The sequence below is a fragment of the Phymastichus coffea genome, unplaced genomic scaffold (genome assembly GCF_024137745.1).
Source record: "Phymastichus coffea isolate CEN01 unplaced genomic scaffold, Cenicafe_Pcof_1.1 PCOF00008, whole genome shotgun sequence".
Classification (NCBI taxonomy): domain Eukaryota; kingdom Metazoa; phylum Arthropoda; class Insecta; order Hymenoptera; family Eulophidae; genus Phymastichus; species Phymastichus coffea.
In genome coordinates, this window is record NW_026706819.1 from 6202352 (window position 1) to 6215652 (window position 13301).

General features: G+C 38.8%; 1 protein-coding gene across 1 annotated transcript; it reads right to left on the reverse strand.

The window, feature by feature from the left end:
- Positions 1 to 12045: 12045 nt before the first annotated feature.
- Positions 12046 to 12748, reverse strand: LOC131670365 (uncharacterized). Its single transcript, XM_058945908.1, is given in 4 exon segments — positions 12046 to 12332; positions 12335 to 12480; positions 12569 to 12663; positions 12722 to 12748. Coding segments are annotated over 4 exon segments (555 nt in total).
- Between the last annotated feature and the right edge of the window lie 553 nt (positions 12749 to 13301).

The window sequence follows — 13301 nt, forward strand, 5'->3', positions numbered from 1 at the left end:
GGTGATCGGTCACGACGGTGAAGTGGTAGCCTTCAATATATGGTCGAAATTTTTCTATCGCCCAAATAACTGCGAGGCATTCGCGTTCCGTCACCGACAGCCTTCGTTCAGTGGCTGTGAGGACACGACTAGCAAAGCAAAGGGGACGTTCTTCTCCGCCAATTTTCTGAAGAAGAACACTGCCAAGGCCGGTATCGCTGGCGTCACACTCCACGATGAATGGCGCGTTGAAATCAGGCCTGGCCAGAACGGGGGCCGACGCAAGTAAGGCTTTTACTTGTTCGAAAGCCGCCCAGTGCTCGTCAGTCCACACATAAGTAGAATCTTTTCGGGTAAGTGAAGTAAGAGGCTCGGCTAAGGTCGCAAAATCTCCTAGGAATTTGCGATACCAAGAGGCAATGCCGAGAAAACGACGTAATTGCCGCAAATTCCTCGGCGCAGGGTAGTCTAAAATGGGCTGTACCCTTTCAGGATCAGGGCGACAGCCGTCACGATTAACTAGCACGCCGAGATAGCGAATCTCGGACATGCAAATCTTTGACTTCTTACGATTTATCGTAAGGCCTGCCTCGTTGAGTCTTTTTAAAATCAACGTGAGCCACTTCACATGGTCGGCAAATGTCTCGGTGGCGATGATCAAGTCATCTAAATACACAAAAGCAAAAGGTTCCATTTCTGGCGTGATAATTTTATCCGCCAGCATTTGAAAAGTGGCAGGGCCTCCGGCCAAGCCATATGGCATTCGCACGAATTCGAACAGGCCCATACCAGGAACCGTGAAGGCCGTAATCGGTACCGACCTCTCCGTGAGAGGTATTTGCCAAAATGCTCCAGAGCAATCTAGAGCACTGATGTACTTTGCGTGTTGAATTTTGCGCAAAATAACATCCATAAAGGGCAAGGGGTAAGCCGAAATTTTCGACACTGCGTTGACTTTTCTGTAGTCAACGCAGAATCGATACGAGCCATCGGGCTTTAGAGTCATAACGACTGGACTTGACCAATCGCTCATGGATCTCCGGATGACTCCCATCTTTAGCATTTTGTGCACTTGAGCGTGCATCTCGTCCTCTATCTTCTTAGATACTGGGTAGTACTTTTGTTTTATGGGGCGCGTGCTGGTGAGGTCTATGTCATGCGCGATCCATCCTGTGCAGCCTAACTGTTCACCGGAGGGCTCCGGGAGCAGCTCGTGCATGACTTTTTCTATCTCTGCTCTCTGCTCGTCTGTGGGATCTTCGATCCCCAGCGAGGCCAAGGCCGTTGCCTCCTCAGACTTCTCTGACGAGAGAACTGTGGGCACGCCTTCTTCGCAGCCATCAAATATCAGCTTATTTGTTTTTGGACACAGATAAGCCGAAAAGGCGCGTTTGAAGTCGGCACCAAGGGTGCACTCTGTGTCGACTTCTTTTAGAATGAGAGCATTGATAACATGAGTCACCCCTCGATCGTGAAGGGTAACTTTACGCTACCGACAATGGGCACGTAATGACCATCTATCGCTCTTGCCCCTAGGCCCACGTACCGAAGTACACGCCTATTTAAGGCTGCAGCCATTGAAATGGTGCTTGGGCCGAGGACGGTACGGGAAGCTCCGGTATCCCAGAGACCTCTAAACTTATAGTCGCCAACTTTTACTGTCAGCCACCACCTAGGTGACTTATTGATCAGGGCGCTTGAGACAGTACCTCCATCGCCGGTTGGCTGCACGTCGGAAGGGCTAACCGGGGCTAGCATTGGGTCGCCCACCGTGTTGCACAGCGCCTGCGCTACTCCTGTCACGCCACTGACTTCAAAGGTCCGGGTGATAGGGGGAGCCGTCTGGACCTCGCTTACTGGCTCCCGCTGGCGTTTTTTGGTCCTTCATGATTTGTCTGCTTGGGCGAGCATTCTGGGCAGGTAAACTTAGTGTAGCCTGGCCAACTGCACTCCCAGCAGAAAACTTTGTCGGCATCCGGACCAGATTCCTTATCTTTGTTTTTATCCGATTTGGGAGCGACCTTCAGAGCACGACTGCCCGATGGCCGTCCCCCACCTCTCCAGCCGGCTCGGCCGCGGCCACGGTAATTGCCTCGAGGAGTGTCACCATTGGAGCCGTTCCGCGATTTCTCTGTCGTTGCCTCTAATTTTTCGCCAGAGTTCTTGCCTTTTGCCGGGGGAGTCGGAGGCCTGTTGAGGCCAAACTCCTTGGCTTTCTTCTCAAAAAATTTCGACATTAGCTTTTCCAGATCGGCTTCGTGAGCTGGGGAGGCCTTGTCGTTCAAAGACGACAGGTTCACTGGCCTGGCCTTAGCGGATTTGGTCCGTGGCTTATAAGCTGCTTCGGGCCACATGCTTTGGTCTGCCGCAGGCGGTGGCTTCCACTGTCCCTGTTCATCGTCTTCGGCCTCTTGGGCACGGGTTAGTAGCAGCTGCACGTCAGTGAGATTGTCCCTGAAGCATTTTAACTTCTTCTTGAGTGGAGGGAGCATATTGTCGATGATGAGGTTGATTTGGTCCCGAATGTCCCAAGGCGGATCCATCCTTCTTAGTATGGTGAGTAGCGAGACTGCGTATTCCAGTACAGGCTCATCGGCGCCTTGGGTGCGCAAGTGGGCCTCCACTGTCATGGTCCTTCTATTTTTCTTGGACTTGCTGTAAGCGGTGACGGCCGCTTCTTTAAAATCGGCGAATGTGGACCACGCAGGCCTCATGGCACGATACCAAAAGAGAGCTGACTTCTCGAATAAGGGGGTCATAGAATCGAGTAGCTCCTCGTCCGCTACTTTATCTAATCGCTTGTTGTCCTCAATCCTCTCTAGGAACTCTTCTATACTAAGGCCTTCGCCTCCGGAGAATTTGATTTTCCATTCTCTAACTGTTTTTCCTAGATGTTTGCTAGGAAGAAAGCGAGACGAAGAGTTGAATGTCGTGGCCTCTATGCCATTAGCAGGCGTGCCTCTTAGCCCTTGCTGTGTCGGCGGCACTGGTGTAGCGCTGGGCAAGTCCCCCTCCCCCAGCACGAGCTTACGGGAGTGAGCGAGCTTGCGTAAGAGGGCCCAGGGACGCTAGAAGGGGCCGACGAAAAGTTTGGCGACGGCTGTGATGTAGTCGCCGATGAGGGTTTAGTCGTCGAATGAAAGATCGGCGCTTGAGGATCGAGAGACAACGGCATGTTATATCTCTCCGAGCCGTTGAGCTGGTTTGATACATCGTAATAGTTTAATTCGAATGTATCCGCGAATTGAACATTTTTATTTTGGTAGGCATCTAATCTAGCTTGCTCTGCAGCTTGTTGTCGGGTTGTGGCCACTACTTGTTTTAACTGCTTCTGCAGCTCTTTATTGAGTGCGGCTTCACTCTCTTTTTTTTTTTGTAGCCTGGCTAGGTTAGCTTGTAACCCAGCAGCTAGGTTTTTGTAGTAAGTGGCCTTTAAATTCTCTCTTTCGATATCTTGAGCTTCTATATGCCTCTGGGCCTCAGCCTCTTTCCGCCAAGTTCTGTTCAACTCGCGCGCGATGGCCGGGGAGGCATATTCTACTGCACCGTTTGGCAACCCTATTCGGACTGTCTTGCTGTGTTCTGTTAAAGATGTCGTCATCGCATGCGTGTAAGTCGGTACATATGTCGAACCCGGCGCGCCTGTCCTAAAGATCACTTTTTGCGCGCTGTGTGATGCTGCGATTGCCGGGTCGGCCGAAGCATTGTGCTCGTACAAGCCGATAGTCTGTCTTATCATTGATTCTTGTTGCTGGATCATATCTGTTACGTTGCGCGTCGCATCCGCGCCTAACGTAAGTGACATATCGTCTTGTATGCCTGTCGGCGAACTCGTCCAGATATTCTCTCGATCGCTATTGCCCGTCTCGAGCTTTGGACTTTCAAAAGGCTCGAGGAGTTCATTCGCCTTTAAGGCCGCGCGCAAGTCCGCGCGAACTTCTTTTGACAGGGCCTCTGACTCGAAGAATATACGGGTGAGGTCTTCGCGTCTTTCGTATGCCATATTTTCATCCTGGTTTTCGATCGTTACAAAATCTTCTGCGGTATAATCGCCGTTCAATCTACGATTGAAGCGGTTTGCGCGCTCAAATAGTGTACCGTTTGTGTGTAGTTCCAGTTGAGTTAGCATACAATCCACGTCCGTGCTAGAAAGGTCTTTTATCCATTTGCAAATTTTTTCGTCAATTTGTTCTTTAAATATTGTTAATTCGCTCAGCGACCAATTGGAGGCCATTATTATAAAATAGAGTTATGCTATTTGGAACAAATAAACAAAGCAGAAGAAGACAAAAAAAAAGGACGAAAAAGGCAATGCCAAAATGACGTGGATTTTATAAGTCAACTAGACTACACGGTACAGTCAGTATAACAAAAAAAACTAACGCGCAGGAAATTTTATACTTAAACGCACTCGTAACAACGACAACAGTAGAGAACGAAGGAGAGGAGAAAAAAAAAAGAAAATGACAACAAGTTGCTTTTAGAAAGACAAAAAAAAGTCTTACTGTTGTAAAAGTTGAGCGCTGCGACTTACAAACTATACCTGTTATGTGTGTATACGCATGTATATATATACACACATAACCGTGCGCACGCTACGTGAATTGACTGGCCGGCGAACGAAATTCGGTAGAGTCGATTATCGTACTCTACTCGTAATTCGGCCAAGCCTTAAGGACGTACGACTGAAATTTTCAGTATATAAAATTTTGTTTCTAAATGTCTCAAGGCTAAGCTCGAAGCTTATGAGTGTCGCGCGGCGTATATGCTTCGCTTCGTATTTACTACTTTGCGCGGCCTGACTCTCGCGCGTAAACAAAGGGGGGAAGGCGCGCACGTTGTTGTTGTCCGCGCCGAGTTTCGAATTCCGTAGCCGCTAGAATTCTCGAAAAACGTTTGCGCTCACAAAGATTTCCTCTCGTCGCACTATCTGCCACACAAAGAAAAGTTGCCAAATCAGAGGTTGGGCGCCAATATAACGGTGTTTTAGCTAACTCGTCGTTATAATCGAGAGGATAAAATGATTGACAGCTCGGCCTTACCAGTTACGAATTCCACAAGTCTAGTACGCTGGTGCACGTGTGGCCAAGCCCTTCAACTAGCCACTATGTCAAGCAGCCTCGTGGCCCGCGTAGAGCGTCGCAGGTAGCAGTGGCTGAAAAGCGCGAAAAGTAGCGACGAGCGCAGAGAATTCGCTAAGGATAGGGAGTGAGAGTCGGGTGCAAAGCCAGAGAAGCACAGAGGATAAAAAGGGTAGAAATAATTTATATAAATCATCCAAGGGAAAGCATACAGAGCAGTAAGTCGGCAAAGAGAGAGAGAGAAGCGGCAAGCCAGCAAGAGAGAGCTAGACGAGTCGGTACTTACAATGCGATGGCAATGGCCAGGCCCTCTGTACAATAAGTATTCGCTCGCCGAACGGCGTTCCCGGACGCCGGATGCAGTGGTGAAGAAGCGCGGGACTGCCTAGCACTAGGCTCCAGCACGCGCACACCACTCTGTCAAATCGCCGCACCACTGTACGCACTCGCAAACAATCCCGGGCAAAGCCAGGTCGAAAGTCCAAGCACTCCAGTAAAGAGAACGAAGTCGAGGAACGCTAAACCGCGGCAGCTGCCCAAGCAGGAAAAAAAAGGGAAAAGCCTCTACTTCAATGCGCGTCCAGACACGTGTCGCCCGTATCACGTTTGCCAGTCAATTGCCGCGGGAGGCGTCCCCACTCTTTCATCGCGCTTTTCGGCAGCGCGACCACACGCATACACGCATACACGCATACACGCGGCCGCGACTCTCCCTGCTTGTAGGCTCGTTAGTAGACATGCCGGGCTCTCTCTCTTACCTTACACTTCGACGTTGTCGGCTGCTGCAGGCCGCTGTACAATATAATAATATAATTCAAATATAGTATAAGTATATAAATTGTGTACATGCATGTGTGGGAAGAGAGAGACATAACGAATGAATTAAATTCGTTATAATACGTATTTTATTTAATAATTATTTTTCTATTCATCATTTTGGATTTGAAGCAGGAGCTTGATATTGACATTTTGTTGATATTGTTTGATTATTTTTATGTTTAAGAATTTATTTATAATATATATATATAAGTATAGAGCTACCTTAACCATGTAGATGTTTTTAATAGGGATGATATTTTTACAAGTGCAAGTAATTTTTTTATTACCTAAAAATTGTTGCAATCCATATGAAAAGACTTGTGAATTCCAAAGAATATAGGAATATTATGTTTTATCCCATAAGTACCACACATGACTGAAGAATTATTTTTGATATTTTGTTTTAGTACATGAAAATTAATTCAGCCTCCGTAATGAATTGTTTGAAGTGTATAATCATGAGAATATACTGCTAAACACGTTCCAAGTAAAGTTAATAAAAGTTTTCATAATAGTGGTTGAATTCTTCAAACATCATGTGACATTTATAGATTGAAACAGGCATATTTATTTTAAAACCAAATTTTTGCTCAATGTGTGAATAAAATTATTCTGATTGTTTAATTAGTGATTGTAACGTATTTTCTAGCATTCCTTATATCTATACTGCAACGGTAGTCGATTTAATTAATCGACTCGTTCGCGATTCTGCTTCTCGCGCGTTAGTTCGAACTATTGAGAGAGAGGGGGGGCGCGCGATCTTTTGAATAAGCAGTTACGCCTCAGCTGTTTACGCGAGTTACCGCCGATTTGTTTTCGCACTTTGTTTTCGCCGAATAAAGTTTTCTCTGGGACAAATACGTACGGGTGTGCAACGACGATATTGCAGCAGCAAGCAGCGGTATAGAAGCAGCAGATAACAGCTGATAGAGGAAGTACAAGGCGGAGCAGCTGATTAATCGAGGTGCAGCGGCAGTTGATAATTTTGCAACAACAATTACGGCTAATCACCGTAATTGCACCGCATGGTAGGTGCACCTTCCGTCATATTAAGCGAAACAAAATACATACGGTATTTTGTCTATTCGTGATAGCGTTATATTTGTTGTATTCGCGTCGTGCGTTAGTTCGCGGTAGAATTCAAATCTACTCTCTCTCTCTCTCTTTCTCACCGAACATAATTAAATTGTAAAATCCTATTTTCGTGCGTCAGTCTTTCGGCCCAACAAAGACTGTAGTGATTTTTTATTAATTAAAGTCTGTTAAATTTATTCGCCGTTTTCGTCATTTGATTTTCCCGGTAGCTTAAGTATTTGAAACAGGCTTAGGTTTTAATCCAATTACATCTAGGGGATTAAGAAGATTAGGAGTAAAGTCGCTCACACTTAAAACTCATCAAGTGTAACGAAACACGTGACTTAAGGTGAGTTCAACTCCGATCGATAGTAGACAACTAAGATAAATCATCTGACGTTAAGGCGAATACACGTATTATCATACGTGTTTAACGGAACGGCGGTTTGCTCTGCATCGCGGAAGTTTGTTTTTAAATAAATTTCCCATTTTCAGATTATCTCCCCCGTTACAATACATGATATAAGTTACTTTAAGTCAAGAAGCATAACTGAAATAAGGGATAGCTAGAAAAACGTATGTGATTGATCGAGCAAAATAATATTTTTAATAAAAAAAATCACTATTCATTCATGGAACTTTCAAAATCTTAGAATGAGTTATTAAAATATTGCCAACCAAAAAATATTTTAAAATAAATATAATCACCTATTTATAACGTGTTTTTTTTTCAACTATATAAAAAGATTTCAACTCATTGTTCAGAGGTACTTCGGTAGGTAAACTTACAATATTGTCTGCAAAAAATCTAGCTTCATCGATATGATTTTCTGAATCGCATGTAACCAGATCATTACTATCAGATCTTGTTTTGGAAGCTAAATCACTGAAAGCATCATTCAATAAACGTTTTCTACATTGGCCATCTGGTATACGTGTTTCTGTCATTTGAAAGTAGTATATTATTTTTTTCAGATTATCTCCAAGTTTAGTATAAAAATCACTTATTTAGAAATTATAATCATTAAAAAGTTAATTTTACCAACCATTTTCTGATGAGTCGTCTGATTGTTGTGAATGTTCGGAAAAAGAGTTCCGTAATTTTCTAATGAAACTATTGCTACCACTTATTGAATTCAAGCCATTAGCATCCAATTCAGTGGATGCTGAGTTATTGAAAATTACACTGTCATAACTTTCTTCACTGGAGCTTGATTCCATTTCAAATAATGAGATTACTTATGTACTCGTATATATATACGAGTATAACAGAAATATTTAACAAAGAGATTATCCTTTGCTGAACCGTTTCATAGTAAATATCCGCAGTTATATGAAGTACAAGTTAATGTGGAACCGCTTGAAATGAATTATGGTAAAATGTCATTTTACATATATCATAGTGTATGTATCATATATTATGTGATTGTTCCTTTTATAATTATTACTGTGATGCATTGTAATTTCTCGTTTCACTAAAAATAAATATGAAATAAAAAATAATGTTTGATGTTAAACAATTTCTGGTGTTTATGATGGTTTAATAACTTCAGATCGGTCAAATAGAAAAATTTCGAATTTCGTCACTTCATGTCAAAGTCAGCATAATTGATCATGTGACACAGCGTGTTAGAATCGTTCTATCGTTTGGTTTTCGTAGAATAACTCACTAAGCCGCAATCCTTTGTTCCCGACCAGTTTCCTTTGTTCAAAGTAATCCGGTTGTCAAAATGCCTTTGTTTAAATCAAAGCATTATGCGAAGATCAGGTATATTGATGACAACGTGAGAGAAGTTGTTCCAGTTCGAGATATACTTGAATTTGAAAATGCTAGTGAAGATGATTTTAAAAAAGTCGATAAAAAAACAATTTATACTATCCCATGGAATGATGGCAGTGAAGTAAAAAATTTGGCTATCCAAATATCTGCAATTCAGAGTAAGCAAATGTAGAATTAATATTCATTATGAATTTTGTTTGTGATTGTAAAGTATTGGATCAAAGCATGTTGATTTTGTAGAATGTTAAATTTTATTTTAGTTACAGTTCATAATATGTTACATTTTTTTCAAAGCATTGTAACTCATTAGAAACAGTACGTAGAACGGTTTTAAATTCAATGTCAGTTGTCAGTGACCGGAAGCCACTCTACTGAAAAATAACATGTGATATTTCATGTAATTTATAAGAAAATTTTTTATTAAATCTCATAAAATCAAGTAATTTCATGGATTAGAGTTACTCATGTGATATTACGTTGAACCAGTAAATTTTTTCCAAATAGAATAGGCAAAAAAATAAAAAAAAAAGCTAATAATAGTGGCTAAAAATGAATTTTCAAAGTAATTTTTTATATGATATAATGAAACAATCATGTGAACAATCGTGTAAAATGTCTGGTAACAAATCTTCTGATGCATCACATGAGATATCACATGATCTTATAATAGGGTAGGGTGAATATTCCTCGCAGTAACTTATTGAATATTAAATATTTTGAAATTATTTAATATTTCAATGTGTATCGTAGCACTATTTAGAAAGGTTTTTAGAAAGTGAAAAAGTGGTTCATTTAGTTACTATGAAATAAAACTAATATATACTGAATTCATAGACTCTTCCCTCTCATACCTTTCAGGTAGAAGGGGTAGGCGAGTAGGCATGCATTGCAAAATAAAATTGTCAATAACCTTATGTTATTATTAGCACTCTCCATTTTGTTCAGCAAAAAATTTTTTCAATCCAATTTTAGAGCCAACCCGTTGTAAAAAAATTTAAACAATCATCTCAGGTGGTTACCCACGTATATCTGTAACTATTTTCTCATTTTATTTTTTAATAAAGATCTGATGAGGTTGGATATTTACCAACGAAACACACGTGTGTAACTACCTGAGATGATTGTTTAAATTTTTTTACAACGGGTTGGCTCTAAAATTGGATTAAAAAAATTTGTTGTCAATAACCTTGAAAATACATCCACACTGATATAAAGCCTAGTGAATTTTGTGAAATCAATCGTAACCACAAGCAACTGAAAAGTAAATATTAATTTTAAAATGTCTATTAATGAATATAAAAATTCATTCACTCACAGTGTTGAACTTTATTAAAAATATTGAATATTGTAGAACACCTGTACAAATTTCAGCCAATCTGTTAAAAACTCTGGTCAGAAACCTACGGTAAAGAGGTTTACAATGTGAAAAATCAAAAACCAAGAAAATTAAATTTACAGCTTGACTACACACGACTTGGATTTGCACCCATAAAACATAATCTGACGCATACATACCTCACTAGGAATTATTGTCTTCTGAAATGTTGATGTTCAGTGTGTTGTGAGATGCGTTAACAACTAAATGTTCTAAAAACAAACTCCGCACTGATGACATCCTTGTATCACTTGATTAAAAAAAATCTTGAAAACTTTCTCTTGAAAGTCTGTTGAATATTTAGATCACAATTGAAACCTGTAAACAAAAATAAACTCTCACAAAGAATCACATCCTATTTGTTGGTAACATCACAAGACACTAATACTCATCTGAAAAAGCTAGGTAGTTGTTTCAATCCTCTTGAACACTAGACACCAATATTCAATTCAGTTTTTTAAACAAAAACTTTCACACCGATGCGAAGACAGCCCGACACAAATAACATTTTAGAAAAAAAATGATCACATCTCACGTATGTCTAATTGTACTTCTCGAAAAAATAATTATTTGTTATTGTACCATTATATTTCTCATAAAAAATAAGAAATATTCTTATCGATATTTCACCTCCTATTTATTCACATAAAAGACATAATTAAGCAAAAATAAATTCACAGAAAAATTGTACCTTCTGTAGTCTAAATTGTACCATCAGTACAATTCTATAAATTTGTTTCTAAAAGAAATAATAGGACAATTACAAATTACCACTATTTGTTACATCTTACAAGGATGTTATCCGGAAATGCACTTTGCGCAGGCGTAGAGCTTTAAACAGCGGAAAAATTTTGAAACCAACAATATTACATACATAAATTTATATAAATTCAATTGATGATTTAGTATAGAAATAATTTAACTTGTCAGAAAAAATAATTTTCTTTCATCTAACTAATTATTTTTATATTATAAACCTCGAAAATCATTGACAAAGAGAAAGATAACAGCTACACCGATTTGATTTCATGCTAATGCTTACTTTATCCAGATATAGCAATTTAAGGACAACTGTACCTCATTCATCGAACATCCGACTTAATTGTACCGCAATTAGTTTTTCAAACAATTATTTTGTTGCTTACTATTTATCGATTATTAATGAAGAATTTTCGATGCAGATTCGACGTTAGGTACGTTGCGCCGACGCCGTCGGAAGCGGGAAAATTTAAAATATTGCAGGTGGAACTTTCAATGGGTTGAATTTTCGTTCAAGTATCGATATTTGGAAATAACGTTGATGGAACCACTCGCGGGCACAGTTTATTCAAATTGTATCGATCATTATCATATTATGTCTCCCGAAAATCAATGGCAAAGAGAAAGATAACAGCTACACCGATTTGATTTCATGCTAATGCTTACTTTTTCCAGATATAGCAATTTAAGGACAACTGTACCTTATTCATCGAACATCCGACTTAATTGTACCGCAATTAACTCTAACTAGTGTAAATTTAAAATTATTATCAAGATTATGAAGAGAGATTAATTTTATTTTTTAAATATTTTGAAGTCAAAAGAAAGTAAAACGTTAAATAGGAAAATATATGATTGATTCTGGAAGCAAAAGTTACATGTTAAAAAAGAACGTTTATTTATTAATGTCTTCTCTAAAATAGTAATGCAATTTAGTACTTGCTGTACTTAATATTAGCTGTTCTTATAATACATAGTTTAATTTTTTTGATTATGAAATTTGTTCTGGAATAAATTACTTTCCTTACAATGTCTACCGACTAGAATAGTTTACAGTAACAATAAACCGTTATATTTTTCTAATAATCATCAATAAAATAGTAATTCATTTGCAGAACTTGTACAAATAAAAAAATATATATACAATTTCGGATGATTCGAAGAGTTAGTTTTGTAATTTACTGTTTAAAGTTGAGGAAGACGATGATGATAAAGACAAGAGCAATAAAAAAATATTCAACTTTCTTGACAATCACTCTACATGCGCCTTTGAAACTCCTAATAATTTCATTATTCAACATATAAACAGTTTTACTTTCTTGAAGAAGTCTTTTTTTTGTTTCTTCATCTAAAGTATCTGCAATCCTATTCATTGTGTTACGCAATTCACGTTTTAATTCGTAAATACTATATTCACCGAAGTCTGTAAGTTTATTTCCACCATTTGATGTATCTTGAAATGGACTATTTTTTTGTATAATAGCCCTTTTTTTCTAAGAATTATCCCATCACTTAGTAGATCCATATATAGATGATAAATATATGCCATTAACAGTAATGAATCTATGTCTTCTACTTCTTTAAGTCTTATTAGGTACCTAGCTACACTTTCCCTGGAAAAATGTGATGCAAATAGTTGTGAAACATTTGCAAATGTATGTAAAAGTGTTGAGAAGTTTTGAATTAATTTAAATACAATGCCTAATTGGTATGTAAATTTTCATCCATCTTTTTCCTAAATAAAATTCCAATTCTTTTTCAAACGCCTCTGTTCTCTGAAGCCCTTCAATTCGTAACTGCTTCACATAAAATTAGCATAATTATACTTGAAAGCTCTTGTATTTATACTTATACTTGAAAGACCTGATGCTTCGAGCTCATCAGAAACAAGTTTGAGCTCTAAACTAGATGTTTTCGATCTTGCATTGAAAGATCTATGTTTATTTAATTGATGTTTGCAATATTTGTGATTTGAGCTAATACATGTGCGAAGTTGACGAGAAATGTACTAAATTGTATTACTATTTTAGAGAAGACATTAATAAATAAACGTTCTTTTATAACATGTAACTTTTGCTTCCAGAATCAATCATATATTTTCCTATTTAACGTTTTACTTTCTTTTGATTTCAAAATATTTAAAAAATAAAATTAATCTCTCTTCATAATCTTGATAATAATTTTAAATTTACACTAGTTAGAGTTAATTGCGGTACAATTAAGTCGGATGTTCGATGAATAAGGTACAGTTGTCCTTAAATTGCTATATCTGGAAAAAGTAAGCATTAGCATGAAATCAAATCGGTGCAGCTGTTATCTTTCTCTTTGTCAATGATTTTCGAGGTTTATAATATAAAAATAATTAGTTAGATGAAAGAAAATTATTTTTTCTGACAAGTTAAATTATTTCTATACTAAATCATCAATTGAATTT